This window comes from Leucoraja erinacea, chromosome 7 (assembly GCF_028641065.1).
Source record: "Leucoraja erinacea ecotype New England chromosome 7, Leri_hhj_1, whole genome shotgun sequence".
In the NCBI taxonomy this organism is placed as follows: Eukaryota; Metazoa; Chordata; class Chondrichthyes; order Rajiformes; family Rajidae; genus Leucoraja; species Leucoraja erinaceus.
In genome coordinates this window covers 33,575,603-33,602,761 of record NC_073383.1, presented here as the reverse complement: position 1 = coordinate 33,602,761, position 27,159 = coordinate 33,575,603, and the positions used below count along the sequence as shown (strand labels likewise).

General features: G+C 44.6%; 1 protein-coding gene across 1 annotated transcript in view; it reads right to left on the bottom strand.

Annotated features, from left to right (window-relative positions):
- The window catches only part of acadl (acyl-CoA dehydrogenase long chain), a 44,612-nt gene that overhangs the window by 8,113 nt on the left and 9,340 nt on the right, over positions 1–27,159 (bottom strand). The window contains 7 exon segments of the mRNA XM_055638184.1: positions 118–231; positions 1,988–2,089; positions 12,533–12,697; positions 16,441–16,507; positions 17,887–18,051; positions 23,607–23,744; positions 24,171–24,347. Of these exon segments, the coding sequence (XP_055494159.1) occupies positions 118–231; positions 1,988–2,089; positions 12,533–12,697; positions 16,441–16,507; positions 17,887–18,051; positions 23,607–23,744; positions 24,171–24,347 (928 nt within the window).

Here is a 27,159-nt window from a genome sequence, read left to right as displayed (position 1 = left end):
CTATTTTCTATGTTTCTGTGATGGCAATCAGTTTGTTATATCCTATTCAGTTGGCTCATACAAGCTTTTCAAACAGTTCTAATTTTTTTTTTGCCGTGCCAAAGAATGTAAACTCACCTGTAAATCAGCAATTGTTTTTCCAAAGGCCTTCCTCTGTTTCACATACTTTCTTGTTTCTTCAAACATGAATTCACAGCTGGCAAGCGCCATGTCAGCGATGAGCAATCTTTCCTTTAATTACACAGGGTCAAATGTGTTTCAAACAGCGTCATTTTGTCATGATTATATTTGGTATTTTAATGCAGGTCACCTCCGGACACCAAGGCCTGACTGATGGACACTTCCTACGATAGTAAAAGACTCAAGGTGAAAACGAGACTAAAAGATGTCAGATAAGCAAAGGAGTGAAATGTAAAGCTGGAGGGAGAGATATGGGTGGAATGGGACAGGGGGTGGAGAAAGGGGGACAAAAGGAAATATGGGATGATGGGATTGGAAAGGAGTGTACGCGCAGAAAAGGGAGAAGGGTGACTGGGTGGTGGGGCCACGTTTACATCTGCGAGACCAAGCATAGACGAAGCGACAGTTTCACCAAACATTTGCACTCTGTCCATCAAAGCTAGCTGGAGCTCCCAGTTGCTAACCATTTTAACATTTCTTCCCATTTTAACAAAACTTGAAAAACTGCACCTCATATACCGCTTGCAAACTCCGTACAGACAGTATCCGAGGTCAGGATCGAACCCGGTTCTCTGGCCCCGTGAAGCAGCAACTCTACCACTGCACCACCCTGCTGAAGAGTGATCTTATAAAGGTGTATAACATAATGAGGGAAATAGATAGGGTGAATGCACAGGGTCATTTTCCCTGGGTAAGTGAGTTAAGAAGTAAAGGACATAGGTGTAAGGTATGAGAGGAAAGATTTAATATGAACCTGATGGGCAACATTTTCACACATGGATGGGTATATGGAATGTGTTGCCAAAAGTTGAGGCACGTACAATAACAACATTTAATAGACATTTGGACAGGTACATGGATAGGAAGGGTTTAGAGGGATATGGCCACACACAGGTAAATGGGACTAGGTTAGGGATAGGGCATCTTGGTCGGCATTGATGAGTTGGCATCTCCTGGTAGAGAGTGGCATTTACCCCAAAATGGTAATGCATCTAGCAGGTCTTAAACAAATATGGGAAGGTAACCTTGATAAGCCCGATTCTTTTTTCTACCTGTGTTCTAGGACCAAATGACTAAACCAAAATGGTAGTTTGGCTGATTTTTCCTTCCGCAACCCCAATCTAATGAACCTGGCAAAATTCTAATTTGTTATTTTACATGGGCAATCAAGGCCAGTAATAGCATGATGCAGCAATACCCAGTAGACCACTCATCCACATCAATGTGGTTCTGGAACTAAAGCTTACAATTTCTAGCTGGAAAAGTCTAGAAACTGGCTATTACGTGCAATGTAATGGGAAGGAACAGCAGAAGAAACTCAGGAGTTCTCACTACAGATCACTTTGTTCCCATACCAATTTAACAACAAAGTCAGCTCCGCCCCTAATGCTGGTGGGCAAAGGCATAACCCAGTGCACTACTCAAGTATACTTGAAGTGCACCATTTAATCACAAAATAACACAGATTCTGAAAATTGTCATTAAACATACTGGAAGCACTTTGTAGGTCACATTTTCCAAGTCACCCACTTGTCACCAATAGATCACCATGGCCCATCCTGCTGATTCTGTCCTGATCTTTCCCTAATTACATAGTTTTGTGCTGAACCAGTGGATCTCAATTAGCAAGAGATAAGGCAGCTGCATTATTCTAGGCTAGTGGTCTATAATATGGGCCTTTCAATGACTGAATTTTATGTTTCAACACATAAATGTGACAATAAGCAAAACCTGTCAACATGTACATTGGAATACTAAAAGGAGATAAATTGTCAAATCTGCAATAACATATATATTTAGATGTTACCTGTGGCAGATCATTCATTAAGTAGTAGAATCCTTTATTAGCTTTCCCCAGTAGAGCATTTGCAGGCAAGCGGACATCCTCAAAGAAGAGCTCAGCTGTGTCCTGATTTAGGAAGAACAAGGACAATTTCATGACACATCAAAGCAGCACAACTTTCAGCGCCTTTACCTTTTCCATACCGCAGTGACTATCAATAAAGGTCCATGCTGTTGGACAATATTCAACATTCGCAAAGAAGAGACAGAAATATTCAACATTCACAAAGAAGAGACAAAAAAACTCCAATGGAGAAACATTTGAGTAAACATTTAACAAGTAGTTATTTTATTACCTAACTATAATCAAATATTTTCAAAAATAATCAAAAATCAGACACTTCAACATACAAATTAACTGCAATCACAGCTCAGGTGAACAGGCAATTCCAAAGAAATTAATGATCTTCTGCATCTGAGTCACAAATGGGCGGCCCTTTGCCCTGAAAGAAACTATGTGTCTTTAGATTCATCAACGAAGGAAATAAGCAGGCATGATTACTTGGTATCACAAAATCATGGCTACAAGGTAACCAAAGCTGGATGTTCCAGGATATGGCATTCAGGAATGATGGGCAAAAAGGAAAAAGATGAAACAGCTAATGAGGGATGAGATCAGTACAGTGGTGAGAAAGGATCTTGGCTCTGGTAATCATCCACCATCTTTTAGGTAAAAAAAAAAAAAACTTGTTTCGCTCATCTTTGCCCCTCTCACCTTAAAGCCAGTCCCTCTAGCAGTTGATTTTTCCATCCTGAGAAAAGGGTTCTGACTGTCTACTCAATCGATGCCTCTCATAGTTTTAGTTTAGTTTAGTTTGATTTATTGTCATGTGAAGAGTTTTTTTTGTATACTTCTGTCAGGTCAAGTCAAGTCAAGTTTATCACCCCTCAACCTCTGAAGTTCCAGAGAAAACAATCCAAATCTATTCAACCTCTCCGAGTAACTAATAACTCTTAATCCACACATCATTCTAGTAAACCCCCTCTGCACCATTTCTGAAGCCTCCACATCATTCCTGTAATGGGGCGATCAGAAGTGCATGCAACACTGCAAATGTGGCCTAACCATAGTCCCATAAAGCTGCATCAATATTACTAACACTTATACTCAATTTCCTGACATAAAAGTAAACACACCATGTGCCTACTTTACCACACTATCTAATTGTATTTCCACTTTCAGAGAATTAGGAACTTCGAGCCCAAGATCACACAACATATCATTGCTGTAATTCCATTCATTGTATATTTTCTTTCCAAAGTGCAGCATCTCACACTTTCTTGGATTAAACTCGATCTCCTATTTATCTGCCCATTTTTGGAATTGATCTATAACCCACTGTATACATTAACAGCTTTCCTCACAGTCTCCAACTCCAGCAATCTTGGCATCATCAGCAAAATTATTAACCAACCCATCTACGTCTATGTCCAACTAATTTATATATATCACAAACAGCAGAGTCCTGGCATAGATCCCTGCAGAACTCCACTGGTCACAAACTTCCAGCCTGAATATTGTCCATCCACCACTACAATCAGTCTTCTATCAGTAAGCCAGTTCTGAATATATACGACTGTCACTGTTAATCCCGTGCATCTTAATCTACTGGATCATCTCACCAGGGTGGACTTTGTCAAATGCCTTACTAAAATCTATGTTGTCAACATCCGCTGTCCTACCTTTCGTGATCACCTTTGTCACCTCCTGAAAAAACACGATTGGTAAGACGTGCCCAGCCATGTACAAAGCCATGCTGACTGTCCCTAATTATCCCATTCTCTTCCAAATGGGGGTAATTCCTATACCAACCAATCCTCTCCAATAACCCCCACTACAGACCAGCCTATAATTCCCAATTCTTTCTATTTTCCTTCATAAATAAAAGAATAAAATTAGCAATTGTCCAGTCCTGTTGCTGGTGAAGATGCAAAGATCTTCGTCAAGACTTCTGCTATCTTCTCCCTTGCCTAGCTCGATAACCTGGGATAAATCCTATCAGATCCTGGAGATTTATCCACCTTAAAGCTCTTCAACAGCATCAACATTTCCTCTTTCTTAATCTCAAATTTCCCATTGCGCACTAGTATTCTGCACATCAACAGGGCAGAATTTGTTAAATGTGTTCAGGAACGTTTGAATTAGGGAAAGACCAACTTTGACAATATTGGACAGGAACTCACTCGAGTTGATTGGAGTAGATTGTTGGCAGGCAAAGGAACGCCTGGAAACTTTCCACAGGCAATATGTAGAGGGCCCTCAAAGGAAGCGGGCAAAGCTTGATCTACTCTTAGGAAATTGGGATGGACAAGTGACTGATGTATTCGTTGGTGAGAATTTTGGGACAAGCAACCAACTGGTCCATTAGCTTTAAAACAGCTGTGGATAAAGGCAGATAAATGCAAGTAAAAGTTCTGAATTGGGGAAAGGCCAACTTTTATGCTATTAGACAGGAACTCAATCAAATTGATTGGAGTAGGATGTTTGCAGACAAAGGAACGCCTGGAAAGTGGGATATTTTGTTTAAAGTGTGATAGAGTTCAGGCATGCATGTTCTTGTTAAGAGTGAAGGGCAAGGCATGTGGGTGCAAGGAAGCTTGGATGTTCAGAGTAATTGAAGCACTGGTCAGGAAAAAGAATGGGGCATTGGACAGGTTTAGGCAGCTGGGATTAAATTTATCTCTGGAAGCGTTTTGGGAATTGAGGTACATACTTAAGACAGAAATCTGCAGGGCAAAAAGGAGGCAGGAGATTGCACTAATATTAAGGAAAAACCAAATAAATGTTATCATTAAGGGAAAGAGAGTAACTAGAGAATTGGGCCCCTTAGAATCCAAAGCAGTAATTTCCGTGTGGTGCCAAAGGAGATGGGCGAGCGAGGTCCTTAGAAGTTAATAAGTAATAGGAGCAGAATTTTGTAATGCTTCCCATCAGGTCCACTCTACCATTCAACCATGGCTGATCTATTTGACACCCTTACTAATCAACAACCTGTCAATCTCCGCTTCAAAGATTTGGCCTCTACAGTTGTCTGTGGCAATAAATTCCACTGATTCGCCAGCCTCTGGCTAAAGAAATTCCTCCTCATCTCCTTTCTAAAGGCACATCCTTTTATTCTGAGACTATGTCTTCTGGAGGGAACATCCTCTTTGTCCAGGCCCTCCATTATTCGGTAAGTTTCAATGAGGTCTCCCATCATTCTAAACACCAGTGAGTGCAGGCCCAGGGCTATCAAACACTCATCATACCTTAACCCAATCATCCCCGGAATCATTCTCATAAACCTCCTCTGGACCCTTTCCAACGCCAACATGTCCCTTCTGTGCATCCATAGTGGATGCATTAGTGCTAACTTTTCAAAACTCTTTAGATTCTGAAGTAGTTCCTGAGGATTGGAGGGTAGCTAATGTAACCCCACTTATTAAAAATGGAGGGAGAGAGAAAATGGGGAATTACAGAACAGTTAGTCTAACATCGTAGTAGGGAAATTGCTAGAGTCAGTTATTAAAGATGGGATAGCAGCACATTTGGAAAGTTGTGAAATCATTGGACAAAGTCTGCATGGATTTATGAAAGGTAAATCATGTCCGACAAATCTTATAGAATTTTTCGAGGATGTAACTAGTAGAGTGGATAAGGGAGAACCAATGGATGTGTTATATCTGGACTTTCAGAAGGCTTTCGACAAGGTCCCACATAAGAGATTGGTATGCAAACTTAAACACATGGTATTGGGGGTTCAGTATTGATGTGAATAGAGAACTAGCTGGCAGACAGGAAGCAAACAGTAGGAGTAAACGGTTCTTTTCACAATGGCAGGCAGTGACTAGTGGGGTACTGCAAGGCTCGGTGCTGGGACCCCAGCTATTTACAATATATATTAATGATTTGGACGAGGGAATTGAATGCAACATCTCCAGGTTTGCGGATGACATGAAGCTGGGGGCAGTGTTAGCTGTGAGGAGGATGCTAGGAGACTGCAAGGTGACTTGGACAGGTTGGGTGAGTGGGCAAATGCATGGCAGATGCAGTATAATGTGGATCAAAGTGAGGTTATTCACTTTGGTGGCAAAAACAGGAAAGTAGACCATTTCTGAATGGTGGCGGATTAGGAAAAGGGGAGATGCAGCGAGACCTGGGTGTCATGGTACACCAGTCATTGAAAGTAGGCATGCAGGTGCAGCAGGCAGTGAAGAAAGCGAATGGTATGTTAGCATTCATAGCAAAGGGATTTGAGTATAGGAGCAGGGAGGTTCTACTGCAGTTGTACAGGGTCTCGGTGAGACCACACCTGGAGTATTGTGTACAGTTTTGGTCTCCTAATCTGAGGAAAGACATTCTTGCCATAGAGGGAGTACAGAGGTTCACCAGACTGATTCCTGGGATGTCCGGACTTTCATATGAAGAAAGACTGGATAGACTCGGCTTGTACTCGCTAGAATTTAGAAGATTGAGGGGGGATCTTATAGAAACTTACAAAATTCTTAAGGGGTTGGACAGGCTAGGAAGATTGCAGGAAGATTGTTCCCGATGTTGGGGAAGTCCAGAACAAGGGGTCACAGTTTAAGGATAAGGAGGAAGTCTTTTAGGACCGAGATGAGAAAAACATTTTTCACACAGAGAGTGGTGAATCTGTGGAATTCTCTGCCACAGAACGTAGTTGATGCCAGTTCATTGGCTATATTTAAGAGGGAGTTAGATGTGGCCCCTGTGGCTAAAGGGATCAGGGGGTATGGAGAGGGCAGGTACAGGATATTGAGTTGGATGATCAGCCATGATCATATTGAATGGCGGTGCAGGTTCGAAGGACCGAATGGCCTACTCCTGCACCTATTTTCTATGTTTCTATTACAGCGCTTAATTCTATTTTTCTTTATAGCGTTCGACCTTTGACAAATCCCTTGATTCTTTGCGTTTTTCGGAATGCCAAACTCCCTTATACTCTGTAGTGCATTATCATTCATGGTGTATGTCCTACTCCTGTGATTCCTCCAAAAAAGCCTCACCTTGCTCTTATCAGGATTAAAAACTGGATTCTAGAACATAGAAAAGTACAACACAGCACGTGCACTTTGTGCCTCAATTTGTGTACCAAACATGATGCCTAGCTGAACCAATCTCTTCTGCGTGCACATGATTCATATCCATCTATTCCCTGCATTTTCATGTGGCTATCCAAAAGCCACTATCGTATCTGCCTCCACTACCACCCCTGGCAATGAGTTCCAGGCCTCCATAGCCTCTATGTAAAAAACATGCCCCGCACATCTCCATTATACATCTCCCTCTCACTTTGTAACTATTCCCTCTAGTGTTTGACATTTCCACTCTGGGGAAAAAAAGGTTCTAATTTTCTATGCTACCTATGCCTCCTGTAATTTTATATACTAGTTTTATAATTTTATATCAAGTCTCCCCTCAACCGCTGACATTTCAGAGAAAACTATCCAAGTCTATCCAACTTCTCCCTGTAGCGGAAGCCCTCTAATCCAGGCAGCATTTCGGTAAACCACCTCTGCACCCTTCCAGATCTTTCCTGTAATGGGGCGATCAGAACTGCACGCAATATTCCAAATGTGTCCTAGCCAAAGTCCTATAGAGCTGCATCATAACTTCCTGACACTTGTACTCAATGCACCTAGCAATGAAGGCAAGCATACCTATATGCCTTCTTTACCATATGTATCTTATAGATAGATCCTTTATTGTCATTCAGACCTTTCGGTCTGAACGAAATTATGTTGCCTGCAGTCATACACAGAATCAATAATAACAAAACATACAATAAACACAAATTAAACATCCACCACAGTGAGTTCACCAAGCACATCCTCACTGTGATGGAGGCAAAGTCTTAGTCTCCGTCTCTTCCCTCCTTGTTCTCCCTCTGCGCTGAGGCGATCGATCCAGGCCGAAGATGCCGCTCTCCAGTCCAGCGGACCTCCGTGGTGATGTCGCCGCCGCCGAAAGCCGGAACGCCGTCTCCGCTCCGAGACGGCCCGCCACAGCATCAGCTCCGGGCTGCCGCCCCAGCTCCAGCTCCAGGTCCCGCAGTCTCCGCTCCAGGCCGCCGCCCCAGCTCCGGGTCCCGCAGTCTCCGCTCCGGGCCGCCGCCCCAGCTCCGCTCCAGGTCCCGCAGTCTCCGCTCCAGGCCGCCGCCCCCGCTCCAGGTCCCGCAGTCTCCACTCCAGGCCGCCACCCCCGCCCCAGGTCCGGTAGTCTCCGCCGCCGCCACCCCCGCTCCGGGTCCCGCAGGCCGTCACCCCCGCTCCGGTAGCCCGCTCCAGGCCGCCACCCCCGCTCCAGGTCCCACAGTCTCCGCTCCAGGGCGCCGCCCCAGCTGCAGGCCGCCGCCCCAGCTCCGGGTCACGCAGTCTCCACTCCGGTCCGATGTCCCAGCTCCGGGCCGCCGCCCCAGCTCCGGGTCCCGCAGTCTCCGCTCCGGGTCCCGCAGTCTCCGCTCCGAGCCCCGCTGCATCAGCTCGAAGGCCAGAAGGCCAGAACGCCGCACCAGCAAGTCGGGCCACCGCTGCCTTAGCCCCGAAGACAGCCAGCCTCTCGTTGGTGAGTCCTGGCTGGCTCTGCCTCCGGAGCCTCGGGGTCGGTCGCAGGTTGGAGGCCGCCAGCTCCGCCATTAGGCCTCAGCGCAGACGGAGGCAGAGAAGGGGGATACGACACGAAAAAGTCGCATTCCCCCGAAGGAAGAGACAGAGAACATGTTTCACCCCCCATCTAACACAACCCAACAAACTAAAACTTAACCAAAACAAGACAACAACAAAAAACAACAGAAAAAAGTAGACAGACGGACTGCAGGCGAGCCGCAGCTGTTAACAGCGCCGCCACTGCCGGATATTGTGGGATATTATCAGCCTCCACCGCCACAACTGACTGTACCCTATCAATGCATTTCATTGTTTTACATTATTTTATCAGGTCTCCCCTCAGCCTCCAATAGAGGAAAACAATCCAAGTCCGTCCAACCTCTCCTTGTAGGTAATATGCACCAATCCAGGCAATTTATAAACCACCTTTGCACGTTTTCTAAAGCTTCCACATCCTTCCTGTATTGGGGTGACCAGAATGACATGCAATATTCCAAACGCGGCCTAAACAAAGTCCCATAAAAATGTATCATTACTTCTTGATTCTTATAATCAACGCCCAGACCAACCAAGGCAAGCATACCAAATGCCTTCTTTACCACTCCCTACCTGTGTTGCCACTTTCAGGGAGCTATGGATTTGCTATAATTGTATATTTCCCCTTACATTCAACCTGCCAAAGTGCAACATCTCACACTTGCAGATTAAACTACATCTGCAATTTCTCCACCCATTTCTGTAACTGTTCTATATCCCACTGTATACTTTGACAGCAGTCCCCACTGTCCAAGTCCCCAGCAATCTTGGTGTCATTCTAAAATCTTACTAACCAACCCATCTATGTGGAACTCCATTGGTCACAGACCTCCAGCCTAAATATTGTCCTTCCTCCACAATCCTCTGTTCTCTACGAGTTCTGAATCCAGATCACCAAATCACCGTTAATCCCGTGCATTTTAATCTTCTGGATCAGCCTACCATGGCAGACTTTATCAAATGCCTTGCTAATATCCACACATCCAATGCCCTATTTGAGGTCAATCACCATCACCTCAAAAAAATTTGATGATGTTAGTAAAACGTGGCCTACTGGTACATAGCCATGCTGGCCGTCCCTAAATAACACATTATCTTCCCTGGGAATAAATCCTATCATGAACAGTCGTCTTCAATAGATTTCATAAAGCTCACGGGCCTATAATTATCTGGATTCTCTCAGTCCCTTTTTAAACAAAGGAACAACATTAGCTACTCTCCAGTCCTCTGGGACCTTACCTGTGGCTAGAAAATACACAAAAAATCTTTGCCAAGGCTCCTACAATCTCCCCTCTTGCCTCTCGCAATATCAGGCCCTGGGGATTATCACATACTCTTCAAGAGCCCCAACATCTCCTCCTCCTTAATCATAAACTTGTTTATTAGTATTCTCCACAATGGCCTCATGTCTTTCTCCTTGGTAAATATAAATGCAAAACACTCATTCAGTATCTCACTTCATCCCCAGACTCCAAGCACAAATTCTCTCCTTGAGCGGTCCTACCTTCTCCCTGGTTACTCTCCTATTTTAAAGTAGGTATAAAAAACTGGGATTTTCTTTAATCCAATCGGCAAAACCATTTTGAGGGCCCTTTGCCCACTGAGTTCTTTCCTCCTTGTTTATATTCCTCAAAAGCACAGTCTGATTTAATCTTCTTAAAAATTGCATGCACTTCTTTTTTTGTTTTGACAAAATTTACCACCTCTTTGGTCATCTAAGATTTCATTACTTTGCCATCCTTATCCCTCCATCTTAATACAACCATACAACCATACAACAATTACAGCACGGAAACAGGCCATCTCGGCCCTACAAGTCCATGCCGAACAAATTTTTTTCCCCTTAGTCCCACCTGCCTGCACTCGTACCATAACCCTCCATTCCCTTCTCATCCATATGCCTATCCAATTTATTTTTAAATGATACCAATGAACCTGCCTCCACCACTTCCACTGGGAGCTCATTCCACACCGCCACCACTCTCTGCGTAAAGAAGTTCCCCCTCATATTACCCCTAAACTTCTGTCCCTTAATTCTGAAGTCATGTCCTCTTGTTTGAATCTTCCCTATTCTCAAAGGGAAAAGCTTGTCAACATCAACTCAGTCTATCCCTCTCATCATTTTAAAGACCTCTATCAGGTCCCCCCTTAACCTTCTGCGCTCCAAAGAATAAAGCCCTAACTTGTTCAACCTTTCTCTGTAACTTAGTTGCTGAAACCCAGGCAACATTCTAGTAAATCTCCTCTGTACTCTCTCTATTTTGTTGACATCCTTCCTATAATTTGGCGACCAAAATTGTACACCATACTCCAGATTTGGCCTCACCAATGCCTTGTACAATTTTAACATTACATCCCAGCTTCTATACTCAATGCTCTGATTTATAAAGGCTAGCATACCAAAAGCTTTCTTTACCACCCTATCTATATGACATTCCACCTTCAAGGAACTATGCACGGTTATACCCAGATCCCTCTGTTCAACTGTATTCTTCAATTCCCTACCATTTACCATGTACGTCCTATTTTGATTTGTCCTGCCAAGGTGTAGCACCTCACATTTATCAGCATTAAACTCCATCTGCCATCTTTCAGCCCATTTTTCCAAATGGCCTAAATCACTCTGTAGACTTTGGAAATCCTCTTCATCATCCACAACACCCCCTATCTTGGTATCATCTGCATACTTACTAATCCAATTTACCACACCTTCATCCAGATCATTGATGTACATGACAAACAACAAAGGACCAAACACAGATCCCCGAGGCACCCCACTAGTCACCTGCCTCCAACCCGATAAACAGCCATCCACCATTACCCTCTGGCTTCTCCCATTCAGCCACTGTTGAATCCATCTTGCTATTCCTGCATTTATACCCAACAGTTGAACCTTCTTAACCAACCTTCCATGAGGAACCTTGTCAAAGGCCTTACTAAAGTCCATATAGACAACATCCACTGCTTTACCCTCGTCAATTTCCCTAGTAACCTCTTCAAAAAATTCAAGAAGATTAGTCAAACATGACCTTCCAGGCACAAATCCATGTTGACTGTTCCTAATCAGACCCTGTTTATCTAGATGCTTATATATATTGTCTCTAAGTATCTTTTCCATTAATTTGCCCACCACTGAAGTCAATAATTGCTAGGTTTACTCTTAGAACCCTTTTTAAACAATGGAACAACATGCGCAGTACGCCAATCCTCGGGGACTATTCCCGTTTCTAATGACATTTGAAATATTTCTGTCATAGCCCCGGCTATTTCTACACTAACTTCCCTCAATGTCCTAGGGAATATCCTGTCAGGACCTGGAGACTTATCCACTTTTATATTTTTCAAAAGTGTCAGTACTTCTTTTACTTTGAACCTCATAGTATCCATAGCTACTCTACTAGTTTCCCTTACCTCACATAATTCAATATCCTTCTCCTTGGTGAATACCGAAGAAAAAAAATTGTTCAATATCTCCACCATCTCTTTTGGCTCTGCAGATAGCTGTCCACTCTGTCTCTCCAATGGACCAATTTTATCCCTCCTTATCCTTTTGCTATTAATATAGCTGTAGAAACCCTTTGAATTGACTTTCACCTTACTTGCCAAAGCAACCTCATATCTTCTTTTAGCTTTTCTAATTTCTTTCTTAAGATTCTTATTCTTTCTTAAGATTCTTAATGGAATATGTCAATCTGGAACTTTTATCAACTGGCTTTTAAAATACTCCCAATCAGATATAAACTTACCCAATAACACCTGCTCCCAATGTATCTACTAGAGTTCTTGCTTAATAATGCTGAAGTCGAATAAAGTTAGAGAAAACTGCCATTTAAAAAATGTTCAAAAGTTTAAATAAAGACAGACTAACCTGTGCTTTCAAACCAATTTTCTCCAGCTTCTTTCCTTTGATGAATCCCTTCACACCATTATCCACAAGAAACAGGCTTATCCCATGGGCTCGAGAATGTGCCTGAGGATCTGTCACAGCTACAACAATGACCACATCACACATCCAGCCATTTGTTATAAAAACCTACAATAAAAGATTTGTTGTTAAATGGAGATACTCTAATGGGCCTGTCCCACGTAGGGGACTTTTTAGGCGACTGCAGGAGACTTTGCAGTTGCCACATGTTCACGAGTGGTTGCTGGGGAATCGCCTTCATGATCACGAGGAGTTCCCGCATTCTGGGAACTAGTGGGCACCGCAAATTTTTCAACATGTTGAAAAATTAGCACCGACTAGAATGAAGCCGCCATGGAGAGTAGTGAGAATTCTCGTGCCGTACGTGGGTCGCCAGGTCCTAATGCGTTGCCGGGAGGTCGGAGGTTCTCGTAGGTTGTAGCCGGTGTGGAGCCACTGAAGATGGGCAATGATCTCAATAGACAATAGGTGCAGGAGTAGGCCATTCGACTCTTCGAGCCAGCACCACCATTCAATATGATCATGGCTGATCATCCCCAATCAGTACCCCGTTCCTGCCTTCTCCCCATATCCCCTGACTGCTATCTTTAAGAGCCCTATCTAGCTCTCTCTTGAAAGAATCAATGAATATTTCTCCTCTGTTTTTACTGTGGAGAAAGACATGAAGATCAGAGTACAGGTGCACAACCTTTTATCCGAAGATCCAAATAACGAAAATCTCCGAATAGCGGACATTTTTTCGGTCCTTGAAGAAAGGTCCTTGAAAACGTTCACCGAAGGCGGCCCGCAGAGGTGACAGCGGAACCTCCGGTCGGTCCTCGAAGAAAGGGGAACTAAATCCCCATTCATAAAAGAGAAGGTGAGGGTATATTGCGCGGGAGGGTTAATAATTGACAATATGCTGCTGTCTGCCCGCTGAGTTAAAAAGTTCCCACGGTAGACTCACGATACACAGTGGGAACTTTTTAACTCAGCGGGCAGGCAGCAGCAGATTGTCGCTCCCTTCAGTTCACCCCACCTACACCCCTCTGCTTCCCGGCCATGTGTGTGACCCCTTCCCTCCCCTCTCCAGCTCCCCGCTCATTGCACCGGCGCGGGGGCTTTGCAGTGTCTTCAAGTCGGCGATGCTAGCAGCACAGTGCCAGTCACCGGAGACGTCAGGACCAACGGGACACCGACCCCCAGGCCCACTGCAAGCACGGAGATCCCAGAGACCCACAGCCAGCAGCAGCCCAGCCCCGTTCCAACTCCAGAGGAAAACTGCAAACTGGCCGGAGACGTCAGGACCACCAGAAGCCGTTCCCCGAGCTGCGCCCCCTCATCAGGACACTGATTACCAGGCCTGCTGCAAGCACAGAAATCCCAGATCAGCAACTCCAGCCCAGCCCCGTTCCAACTCCAGAGGAACACGCTCACCGTAGGGGCAGAAGCTGATGGTGTGCAAGGGCCGTCTTGTTCTTGGGGTCGCGCAGCTCGGGCTGTGGGCGAACTGCCACTTGTCGCCGTAGCGGCCCATCGGGGAGCGGATTCCTCTGGAGTTGGAGGGGGAGGGGGGTATTGTGCTGTTTGATCGCCCCCTACTATCCCAGGGACAGGAAGACAGGACGTTCACCGAGGGCGGCCCGCAGAGGTGACAGCGGAACCTCCGGTCGGTCCTCGAAAAAAGGGGAACTAAATCCCCATCCATAAAAGAGAAGGTGAGGGTATATTGCGCGGGATGGTTAATAATTGACAATATGCTGCTACCTGCCCGCTGAGTTAAAAAGTTCCCACGGTAGACACGATACACAGTTTTAACTCAGCGTGCAGGCAGCAGCAGATTGTCGCTCCCTTCAGTTTCACCCCACCTACACCCCTCTGCTTCCCGGCCATGTGTGTGACCCCTTCCCTCCCCTCTCCAGCTCCTTGCTCATTGCACCGGTGTGGGGGCTTTTGTACTGTCTTCACGTCGGCGATGGCAGCAGGTCAGTGCAGTCACCAGAGACGTCAGGACCAATTGGACGTCGACCACCAGGTCCACCGCAAGCACGGAGAACCCAGAGACCCACAGCCAACAGCAGCCCAGCCCAGCCCCGCTCCAACTACAGAGGAACCTGGGTTGCGGATGACGGGGCGCAGCTCGGGGCGTCGTAGGGGCCCATCGGGGAGCGGGTTCCTGTTGGTCCTGACGTCTCCGGCCACCTGCTATCCTCCGGGAACTGTACCGCCCTTGCAGGTGAGTGGGGTTGTTTGCAGTTGCAGAGGGAGGGGGCAAGGGCGGTACAGTTCCCAGTCTCAGCTCCAGTCCAGGGCGGTGGCCGGAGACGTCAGGACCAACGGGACAGCGACCCCCAGGCCCACTGCAAGCACGGAGATCCCAGAGACCCACAGCCAGCAGTAACTCCAGCCCAGCCCCGTTCCAACTCCAGAGGAACACGTAGGGGCAGAAGCTGATGGTGTGCAAGGTAGTCTTGTTCTTGGGGTGGCGCAGCTCGGGCTGTGGGCAAACTGCCACTTGTCGCCGTAGCGGCTCATCGGGAGAGGATTCCTCTGGAGTTGGAGGGGGGTATTGTGCTGTTTGATCGCCCCTGCTATCCCAGGGACAGGGAGACACAGCGGCTTTTTAGACTGGTGGGCAATCACTTCTAAAGTTCTGCCCACACAGTCAGTACACCTCTCCTACACTGCATTTCATACAAACATTTATTCTGCATGAAAAAACTACATTGAAGACTCAAACTCGCGACCGAGTAACTGCCAGGATCGAGGCGCAAACCCGCAACCTAGCTGGGGGATTCAAGAATCCCCCAGCTAGGCCGCCTAAGGGCATGTAGCCCCGCTAGGGTGACATGAGTGCGAGAGGTGATTCAATCCTGCGGGCACATTTACAAATTGAGGAATTCATTCAACACACTGCATTTCATACAGACATTTATTCTGCAAGAAAAAGCGACATTGAAGACTCAAACTCGCGATCGAGTAACTGCCGGGATCAAGGCGCAAACTCGCGACCTTGCGGATATGAGCCGAGCACTCTACCACTGAGCCAGCCATTAAAATCTACGCAAAAAAATTTCCATTCCGAAGACCAACAAATTCTGAATTACGAAAAGTGTCTGGTCCCAAGGCTTTCGGATAAAAGGTTGTGCACCTGTACTTGAGGCAGTCAATGGAAGTGTCTTGTGGACAGTCAGTATTATGGTCAAGGTGGTACTGAACGTACTAAAATGTATGAAGGTAGACCAATACCCTGGACCTGATCAAATAAATCCAGGGACACTATCAGAAGCTAGAGAAGAAATTGCAGCTGCCCTGCTGTGATATATACGGATCATCGTTAAATACGTGAGGTGCTGAAAGGAATGGAGGGTGACAAACATTGTGCCTCTATTTAAGAAGAGCTGTAAGGAAAAGCATGGGAACTAAAGGACAGCAAGGTAACCAAAAAGGTTGATGAGGGCAGAGCTGTAGACGTCAGTCAGTCACAATCAATAAAATTATTGAAGAGAAGGAAGAAAATGTCAGTGATAATAGAATCATAAACTATTGAGAGTGTGTTAAAGTAGGCATTGTAAAATGGGAATGTAAAAGAATGACCTACTTTTCTGTAGACAAATTAAAACTAAATTTGAAGTTGGTGTTTAATGTGGACATGAAGTGATCTGACGTGCTTATAATAACGTAAGTGGTCTGAAAGAGTTCGAAATGTCAGCAAATTCATTGTTAAACATCAGATCTTTTTTTGTGGCATCACTGCTCATCAACACCTGAAGTGCAAAATGTGTGTATCGCTGCACTTCATCATTATCAAGCAGAAAGTAAAAACCCATTGCATTATTTTTGCGTGCACTAAAAAAAGAAATCTTCCTTACTTTGCTGCCATTGAGGATCCAGTCACCATCAACATTTTTAGCATGTGTTCGTATTCCTTGTAAATCACTGAAAAGAGTCAAGTTTTAAAGTTAATGAACCATGTTATGGGGAGCCTTGTCTCTTATTTTTTAAATGCTTGTATTTGGCAGGCAAGTTACAGGTAGAAGAGTATTATTTCATTTGATGTTTTGGGCACATGAATCAGAGTTAGCTCATGTTTCTCTCTGGCTGCAAGGAAATCACTGTAGATATCCACCTAGCATTACATTTATTTCAAGGACATATCCCCACCCCCCCCTCCCCTTGCAACTTAAAACATGTTTAACAGATCAGATCAAAGCTCTGCAGTTCTCTCAGTCATGAATAGTAATGAATAATTAAATAATAATGGGAGATGAAATATGACAAAAGAAAGAGAAAAACAAGCATCTCCAAACAGATCAGCTGTAATTCACCCTCTCTCCTTCAGCACCACCTCCACGTGCCACTCTCTGTGGGTCTCTAGCCCTACCAAAGGACTCCATTTGTTCTCACCACACTCCACCAATCGCACCCTGCCACTTTCCCTGCAAAATCACTTTATATGTTTTTCTTAGATTTAACCTCTGTTTCTCTCTGTACAAATACTGTGTTACTATTTCTTTTTTTTAAATCTATTTTCCAGTATGTACAGTTATTGCATCTTGATTCAATTTTATTTGGGTGTTTGTCTCAAGAGGCTCCTGTGCAAAGTTGTAGCTGCTTGCGCTACCATTGAAATCATGCACGAAATAACAACTACTGGAAGTATCTTAATTTTTTAATCAAAGTTGTCAAACCTGAGCATCAACTAGTACCTGCACCATTTTCAGGCTGGTATTTGTAACAATCCTCTTTGTTAGACTGCAACTCTGGTGTCGCGTCACCAACGGTGAAAGCTCAATTCAGACAGATTAATTCAAACCCAAAGTAACATGTGACCAGATTGACACATGCAGCATATAGATGACCATTAGAAGTAACATGTGCCCAGAACACACTGCCCAGCCTTTATCAAGCTGTAACTGAACAGCAGCATTGAGTTTCCCCAAATGGAAAATGGAACTTCAACTTTTACCAACAGTTGCAAAGTTGAAGGGAATCAGACCAGGGTTGTTCCAAGGATTCCATGTTAGGTTAGCTGTCATTAGTCAACGTTCCTTCTCCTAACCTCAGTTCACCGCTCCTGTGGTTAAATTGTGTTGCACCTGAAAATGGATCATCTGTTGTGGGAGGGCTGTTAGAGTAGGGATCATTACCTCGGTGAAAGTCAGCTTCTTCAGGAGAAATTGGAAAGGAATGCAGTATTTATTATGAGGAAGAAACATATCTAATGAATGAGGGATAAAGATTATTTATTTCATTTTGGATTAGACTATAATGTGCTTAACATCAGAAAAACTAACCGCTAATTTAAAATTGTTTACCTGCCGGCACCAGGTTCCGTCATTGCAATGGCACCAATACATTTACCAGAAACCATCTGAGGAATATAGTGTTCAATTTGATCTTTAGAACCATAACGAGTGATATAGGGTATGACAATGTCTGAATGCAAGCTGAAACCAGGTCCACTGCAGTTTGCATACATCCTAGAAATGAATACAGTAATCAGTCAGAGTCACTCGCAGCACCCAAACCGACCCTTCAGCCCACAGAATCCACACCAACCATTAGGCACCCCATCCTACACCAATCCCATTTTATATTATTGTAACGTCTTGTACAACTGTAACAATGTTGAAACTCCTGTACTCAATACCCTGACTGATGAAGGCCAATGTATCAAGTGCCTTCTTTACAACCCTATCTACCTGTGACACCACTTTCTATTAACTATATACCTGCACTCCTAAATCAATCTGTTCTGCAACACTCCCCACGGGCCTACCATTCACTGTGAAGGTCATGCTTCCCAAAATGCAAAACCTCGCGCTTATCTGCATTAAACTCCATTATCCATCCTCCCCCCCCCGCCTCCCTCTCCTGTTGTTTAGTTTAGTTTAGTTTAGAGATGTAGCGTGGAAACAGGCCCTTCGGCCCACTAAATCTGCACTGACCAATATGTTATCCCAGTTTTGCATCCTACACACCAGAGGCAATGTGGGAGGAAACCAGAGCACCCGGAGAAAAACCACTCAGTCACAGGGAGTACAAACACCTTACAGACAGCACCTATAGTCTGGGAACTTGCCAGGCTTTGTCCCATCCCCACCTCTCTTTTCCAGCTTTTTCCCTCCCTTATGCAATCAGTCTTTGGATGGGTCCGACCCAAAATGTTGCCTAACCACTCCTTCCACCAATGATGCCTGACCCACTAAGTCTCTCCAGCACTTTGAATTTTGATTAAAATGTTTCCACTGTTTTTAAATGTTTTCTGTAGCCTTTGAGCACATCTGCATATTACAGCGAATGACTCTTTCCAAAGGGAATCGTACGTCAAGCATAAAGCTCCTGTCAATTACTGATTAACTCTAGTGTTGTGTTAGATTTTTCCTAATTTCCAATAAGACAGGCATCTTAGGGCAGCATAATGGCGCAGCGGTTGAATTGCTGCCTTATAGCACCAGAGACTCGGGTTCGATCCTTACTATGGGTGCTGTCTGTACAGAGTTGATATATTCTCCCTGTGACCGTGTGGGTTTTCTCCAAGTGCTCCAGTTTCCTCCCACACTCCAGAAACCGTAAAGGTTTGTAGATTGTTTTTTGTAAATTGTAAATTGCTCTTAGTATGTAGGATAGTGTTGGTACAGAATGATCACTGATTGGTGCAGACTCGGTGGGCCGAAGGGCCTGTTTATGCACTGCAACTCTAAAGTCTAAATAATTTATAGCAAGACTTCTCTTACAGTAGTGATAGAACTTTTGTTCATGGGTAACTTGGCACTGCTTCTCTATACCAATCTAAAATGCAAGTGAGATCATTTCAAAAACATTGCTTTATCTTTCTGCACATAGCATACTTGGGAATGACATTGGCCATGAGAACCACAATGTTTATTGCATTTGTGCAAGCTCTTTGTTAGAGAACTCCAGAGAGAACATTAAAAAAAAAAAATCACACTTTTCACACAAACAACACAATTTTTATAGATGCACCAGAGAAAGCAACCTAGCCTAAAGCTTTAAGGGCCTGTCCCACCAGCTTGCGATTGCATGCGTCTAGCGCGACCAAACGTGGTGACTTGAGGCGTACGGCCTCGCGGGGCCGGTCCCACTTCCAACCGCGGAGCCGACTGGAGTTGTGCGGGGCTGGTCCCGACATCATACTCACCAATCAGCTGGGCAGGAAGCGGGCCAACTGAATTTGGACGTCGCCTGGCGTCGGGCGTTTACGTCACCACGCAACGGCATGCCGGGCGGTGATGTCATCGCGCAATGCCACGCGCTAGGCGTATGCCGTCAAGACGCCGCGTACGGTGTCAAGACGCTGCGTTCGGCGTACAGACGCTGCGTACGCCCGTCGAGGCGGTGCGTACGGCCGCAATGCGGCTGCGGGCCGACAGGCCGTTGCCGCGTGGAATTTCTGGACAGTGTCAGTTTTTCGGAGTCCCGCGCGATGTCGGGACCAGCCCCGCACAACTCCATACGGCTCTGGCGATCGAAGAGGGACCGGCCCCGAGAGGCCGTACGGATCAAGCGACCACGTTAGGTCTTGCTTGACACATGCAGTCGCTGGTGGGACAGGCTCTTTACAATCCAGCAACTGCTCAGCCCAAGACCACAAGAAATTAGTTATTAACATATCCATCATGCAAACCAGTCTGCCCAACTCCCTTCTCCATCCCTCCCAACAAATTCCCCTCCACCCTCCCCTTTCCCTTTCATCTCCCCTACCCACTCCCCCCGTTACACTTCATGCTGCTTCAGGAAAGCAGTCAACATAATCAAGGGCCACTCAAACCCTGGTCATTCTTTCTTTTCCTTTCTCCCATTGATACAAAACGTGAAAGCACGTGTCACCAGATTAGAGAACATTTATTCCCTGCTGCTATCGTACTCTCATTTGATAAGAAAAAGTATATAAAATTATGAGGGATAGATCAAGTAGAAGATTTTTCCCCATGGTGGAAATGTCCAACACTAGAGGGCATAGCTATGAAGTGAGAGGGGTAGAGTTTAACAGCGATGTGCGTGACAAGTGTATTTACACAGAGAATGGTTGGGGTGCAGAATGCATTGCCAGGTGTGGTGGTGGAGGCAGATATGACAGTGGCATTTAAGAGGCTTTTAGATAGGCACATGAAAGCACAAGGGATAGAAGGTTGTGGATCATGTGCAGTCAGATGAGATTAGTTTAACTGGTCAGCATCATGTTCGATGCAAACACTATGGGCTGAAGATCTTGGTGTAATGCTGCACTGTTCTATGTTCTATGTTCTAAGGATGAATTTCTGATCTCTTAATCTACCTTGTTGCGGCACTTGATTTGTTTTCCCTGTACTTTCTCTACAGCCTTAACACTACATTCTGTATTCTGTTTCTTTTTCTCTCTTGCAGTACAATAAAGTACCTATGTATGATATGATTTGCCAGGGTAGCTCGTAAAACATTTTTTTCACTGTACCTCTGTACATGTGACAATAATAAACCAATACTAATCCAGGTAGATTACATTACCAATTTTCACACTGCTACCGAGACATCAATGGAAAGGAATGTAGTAAAAGCACATAAATGTTCATTGATAAATCACAGTAATAATCTCCCTTACAGATGCAAGCAGCGTCAAACAGCTTAGTTCCATAACGCAAATTGGTAAATCAGGCTAAATGTTTAGTATTATGTGGGCCAAATTGGTTATTACTCAATTTCAACATGAAACTAGATAACCACATGTTATTTTGGAAATTGACAAGAGAAAAATATCTAGTAAAGAACTGAGGATGCTGGTTTACTCTGCACCTCCATCCCCCACCAGGAAGGTCTTAAAGCCCTCTGTTTCTTCCTCAACCACAGAACCAGACAATTTCAATCTGCTAATACACTCCTCTGCCAGTAGAGCTGGTCCTTACCCTTAACAACTTCGACTCCTCCCACTTCCTCCAAATCCAAGGCATAGCTATGGGCACTCGCATGGGTCCCAGCTATGCCTGCTTCTTTGTTGGGTACGTCAAACAATCACTGTTCCAGGCGTACACTGGCCCTATCCCCGAACTCTACCTCCGCTACATTGATGACTGCATCGGTGCTGCCTCCTGCACCCATGCATAACTCACTGACTTCATCAACCTGTGTTTAAGAAGGAACTGCAGATGCTGGAGAATCGAAAAGGTACACAAAAAAGTTGGAGAAACTCAGTGGGTTTCGGAAGAAGGGTTTCGGCCCGAAACGTTGCCTATTTCCTTCGCTCCATAGATGCTGCTGCACCCGCTGAGTTTCTCCAGCTTTTTTGTGTGACTTCATCAACCTGATGATTAATTTCCATCCGGCACTCAAATTCACTTGGACCAACTCCGACATCTCCCTACCGTTTCTCGATCTCACCGTCTCCATCACAGGAGACAGACTATTGGCCAACAACTACTACAAACCTACTGACTCCCACAGCTATCTAGATTACATTTTTTTATCACCCTGCTTCCTGTAAAACCTTTATCCCCTACTCTCGATTCCTCTGTCTACTCCGCATTTGCACCTAGGAAGAGATTTTCCCCACACTAGATCATCGATGTCCTCATTCTTTAGGAAACGGGGGTTCCCCTTTTCCATTATAGATGAGGCCCTCACTAGGGTCTCCTCAATATACCACAGCTCCGCTCTTGCTTCACCTCCCCCCATTCCAACAAGGAAAGAGTTCTCACCTTCCATCTCAGCAGCCATCGCATACAGCATATAATCCTCCAACACTTTCGCCACCTCCAACAGGATCCCACTACTGTCCACATCCTCTCATCTCCACCCCTTTCTGCTTTCCGCAGAGACCTTTCCCTCTGCAACTCCCTGGTCAACTCGTCCCTTCCCACCTAAACCACCCCCTCCCCAGGTACTTTCCCCTGCAACCGCAGGAGATGCAACACCTGTCCATCGCCTCCATCCAAGGACCCCGACAGTCTTTTCAGGTGAGGCAGAGGTTCACGCATCTCCTCAAACCTCATCTACTGTATCCACTGTTCCAGGTGTCAACTTCTGTACATCGGCGAGACCAATCGCAGGCTTGGCGATCATTTCGCTGAACACCTCCGCTCAGCCCGTCTTAACCTACCTGATCTCCCGGTTGCTCAGCACTTTAACCCCCCCTCCCATTCCCAATCTGATTTTTCTGGCCTGGGCCTCCTCCATTGTCAGAGCGAGGCCCAGCGCAAATTGGAGGAACAGCACCTCATATTTCACTTGGATAGCTTACACCCCAGCGGTATGAACATTGACTTCTCTAACTTCAAATAGCCCTTGCTCTCCATCCCTCCCCCTTCCCAGTTCTTCCCAATGTCTTACTGTCTCCGCCTACATTCTATCTCTGTCCCACCCACTCCCCTGACATCAGTCTGAAGAAGGGTCTCGCCACGAAACGTCACCCATTCCTTCTCTCCAGAGATGTTGCCTGTCCCGCTGAGATACTCCAGCATTTTGTGTCCACCTTCAAAAGAAAAATATCTATCTTGGGAAAAGTAAATCAATGTTGGAAGAAAAATCTCTTTTCATGTAACCAATCTACAATGCAACATCCCCGCAGTAATCAAACACCATCGTCTCACAAGAGACTGCTAGTTTCACTTCAGGACACCATTGCAATTGACATGCAATTGTTTTGATTTATACTGGTGCAATGATACTTACTCAAACAATGTAAAATACAGCCTTTCGCATTTTTTACTTGTAGTAACAAAAGTAAACTCAATACTATTTTTTTTTTAAACTTATTTTCAAAATCCTGCAGGGAAAAATAATTCTGTTGTAGTAGGTCCAAAGCTCTCTAGCTGCTAAACCCCTTTTTCCGATTGACACAATTGTTTTTATTACATGATTGTCTATAACGCAAGGTTTCTTAGGAACACAACTATCGTGTTATAGCAGGACCATTATAGTCTAATTTGTCACACTATTTTACAAATGTTTTAGATCAGTGTGGACAGTAGGAAACATTTCTGTATTCTCACCCATTATTGCATGTGAAACTTCTCAGCGATGTCACATTTAACGTACTTACTGTTCCTCCCAAATGATAGCGGCAGAAAGCACATCACCACCTAGTCCGCCATGTTCTTCTGGTGTATTGACTCCCAAAAGACCCTGCTGTGCAGCTTTTTCCCAAACTTCTCGACTGACTTGACCATCTTTTTCCCACCTGAAACAACAGAAACTGTTCACCAGGGCATGTGATTCCTAGTGAGAGCAGCAAATCTCTAGGATGCTAATGTCACATTCATCTGACAGAGAACTGCTCCAACAATACTGTACATTACAGGGTGTGTGCTGTCATTAATAATGTATACAGCTGGCAGTGAAGAGCCAACAGTACCTCACACAGCTGGCAATGGGAAGTTAGTGCTGAACATCCATGAATCTCACACAGCCGGTGGTCAAAAAGCATCTATATCACATGCAGCATGCATTGAGCAGCCATCGACATGGCTGGCTTTGACACACCATCAACATTGCAAACATCTGGCAGCAAACACACAAAAATATAATGCGATCAATTATTAAATGTCTTGGAGAAAATATCAAACTATTTCTTCTCAGTCTACTTAATATTGAGAAAGCCACCTACTGTGCATGATATGGAATGACCTCTGCTTCAAAGAATTTCCTCACGCTTTGTCTGAATATATCATGTTCTTCAGAAAATATCCGTCGAGTGCCAATGTCCATTAGATTCTTGGCAGAGGTAGTTTCTGGACGAGAAATCTTGTGGGTTTCATGACTTTGTGTTATTGCACTATATAATCTAAAATAAGAAATTTGTATTAAACATTTATGCACCAAAATGAAAGTTAATACTTTCAAAAACCTTTTCATTAAATAGTATTTACTAACATTTCTCTGTACTGAACATAGAACTTGTGCATGGATTGGTGTGGATTCATTGAGCCAAAATGCCTGCTTCCATGCTGTATCTCTAAACTCTACGTCAGTGGTTCCCAACCTTTTTTTGGCCATGCCCCACCTAATCACCTCTAAAATCCTGATGCCCCCCCCCCCCCCCCCCCATGTGGTGATATATAATTCTTATCATTTAAAAAGTGAACTCCGTTCAGCTGAAGAAACTTAAAACGCCAATACCTTGGTTTAAACAAGCTTCAAAAGAACATGGCATCCATGAAAAAGAAAAATGAAATAAACAAAAGACAGTTAAAGTTCTGAGCAAGAAATTACTAAAAAAATCAGTCGCGCTCAATTGCCCCCCTTAAAAATCAAATTGCCCCCCTGTGGGGCGTACGCCCCACGTTGGGAACCACTGCTCTACGTTGATACAAGGGCAGACCTGGGAACTCAGCATTCTAGGTTAATGTTACAGGCACTGGAGCAAGAATCTTCCCTGTCCCGCCTGCAACTGGTCCAAAACGCCGCAGCGAGACTCCTGACGGGCACCCGAAAAAGGGACCACATCACCCCGATCCTAGCCTCTCTCCACTGGCTCCCTGTGCGGTTCCGTATACATTTCAAGGCCCTCCTTTATGTCTACAAAGCCCTAAATGGGCTTGCCTCCTCCTACATTAAAAGTCTTCTAACCCACCACTCCACCTCCAGGTCCCTCAGATCGGCACTTTGGCCAACGAGAGTTGTTTTTTAAATGTGCTATATAAATAAATGTGACTTGACTTGACATTGTTCCAGTCCTGGTGAATACAGTATGACTCTCATTAAACACTTGCTCTCTCACACTCTCTCACCTTCTCCATAATTAACTGGGGTCACTTCATGTGAAAGGATTAGATGAGGTGGAATTTTTAAAGTGTGTCCAAAATAGCTCTTTAAACTGGCGTACACATAATCCTAGCAAAGAAGGGAAATATTAGACCTAATCTTAGAGAAGATTGACAGTCAGGTGGTTGAAATGTCATTGGGTGATTTTTCTTTGGAATAAGTGGCCAAAGCTCTAAGTGTCAAGAATAGTTCTTAACACTGGTACCTTGCAAGAATACGTTCTCAGTCCCTTACTATACTCCCTATACACTCACAACTGTGCGGCCAAATTTGGCACAAACTTCATTTACAATTTTGGTTTCAGGACAACAACCTCTCCATCAATGTCAACAAGACAAAGGAGCTAGTTATCGATTTTGGGTAGCATGGTGGAGTATCAGCATCAATGTTACCAATGTGGAGATGGTTGAGAGCTTCAAGTTCCTTGGCATTAATATTACAAACAATCTGTCGTGGACCAACCACCTTGATGTGACAGCCAAGAGGACAGACCAATGTCTCTACTTCGGTAGGAGACTGAGGAAATCCACCATTTCTTCAATGACTTTAATAAACTTTGACAGTTACACCATAGAAAGCATACTTGCATCACAGCTTGGTTTGGGATGTGTGTAAGATATTGCAGAGAGTTATAGATATGGCCCAGTACATCACACAGACCTCACTCCCCACCATTGACTCAATTTAGACTTCACACTATCTTGGAAAAACACCCAACATTATCAAGGAACTGTCCCACCTTGGTCATTCCTTCTCCCCACACCTATCGGGGAAAAGGTACAAAAGCTTCAGAGCACGAACTACCGCAGTCGGGAACAATTTCCCCTCTGTTGTTAGACTTATGAACAATCTTTCCATTGTGAGGGTACTGTCTAATTCACTTACAGTCATAGAGTGATACAGTGTGGAAAACAAGCACTTCGGACCAACTTGCCCACACTGGCCAACATGTCCCAGCTCTACTAGTCCCACATGCTCTTGGTCTATATCCCTCCAAACGTGTCCTATCCATGTACCTGTCTAACTGGTTCTTAAAACGTTGGGATAGTCCCAGCCTCAATTACCTCATCTGGCAGCTTGTTCCATACACCCACCACCCTTTGTGTGAAAAAGTTACCCCCTCAGTCTACCATATCGCAGACTGTCTATGGAACTGGTGTGCTATGATGCCGAAAACAATGTTCAGCATTCCATATCTTGAAACGGGTTATTTGCAATTAAAACAGAGGTCTTTCGGTGGTGAGTTTTGCAAGCGAAACATTTGAAGAATTACTCAGTAATTAAGTTTTGCCCAGAGACGGTATTGTATAGTAATTGAGTTTGACTTGGATTATATTTATATATAGTATTATTTGATCTGATTGTATAACATGCAAAGCAAAGCATTTCACCATACCTTAGTGCACATGACAATAATAAACCTAAACCTGAATGTTTTGGGGAGGAAGGTGCATTTAAAAATACAGGCAACCCCCACATGAAGACAGACTTGCAGTTCTAGAAAATGGTCCAAATTACAATTTTCTGTATTGCAAATTGCAAATCTGCACATGCGCCAGGAATTGAATTTAAAAAAATGTTGTTTACTTATTTACTTTTTTCACATAAATCCCATGAGTTCATTGTATTCCATACGGTCTTCCCTGGATTACGAACACTCAATGTGTATACCCCCATACATATGAATGAGCATTTGGGAGACTGGCGGGATGGATTTGCTGTGGGTTGCAAGCATCTGCCGCTGGATGGGAACAGGGCATTTCTGTGTGCCTTCCCTCCAACCATAACCCCCCCACAAATTAGGACTAAAATGGTAATCTATCCAATGATGG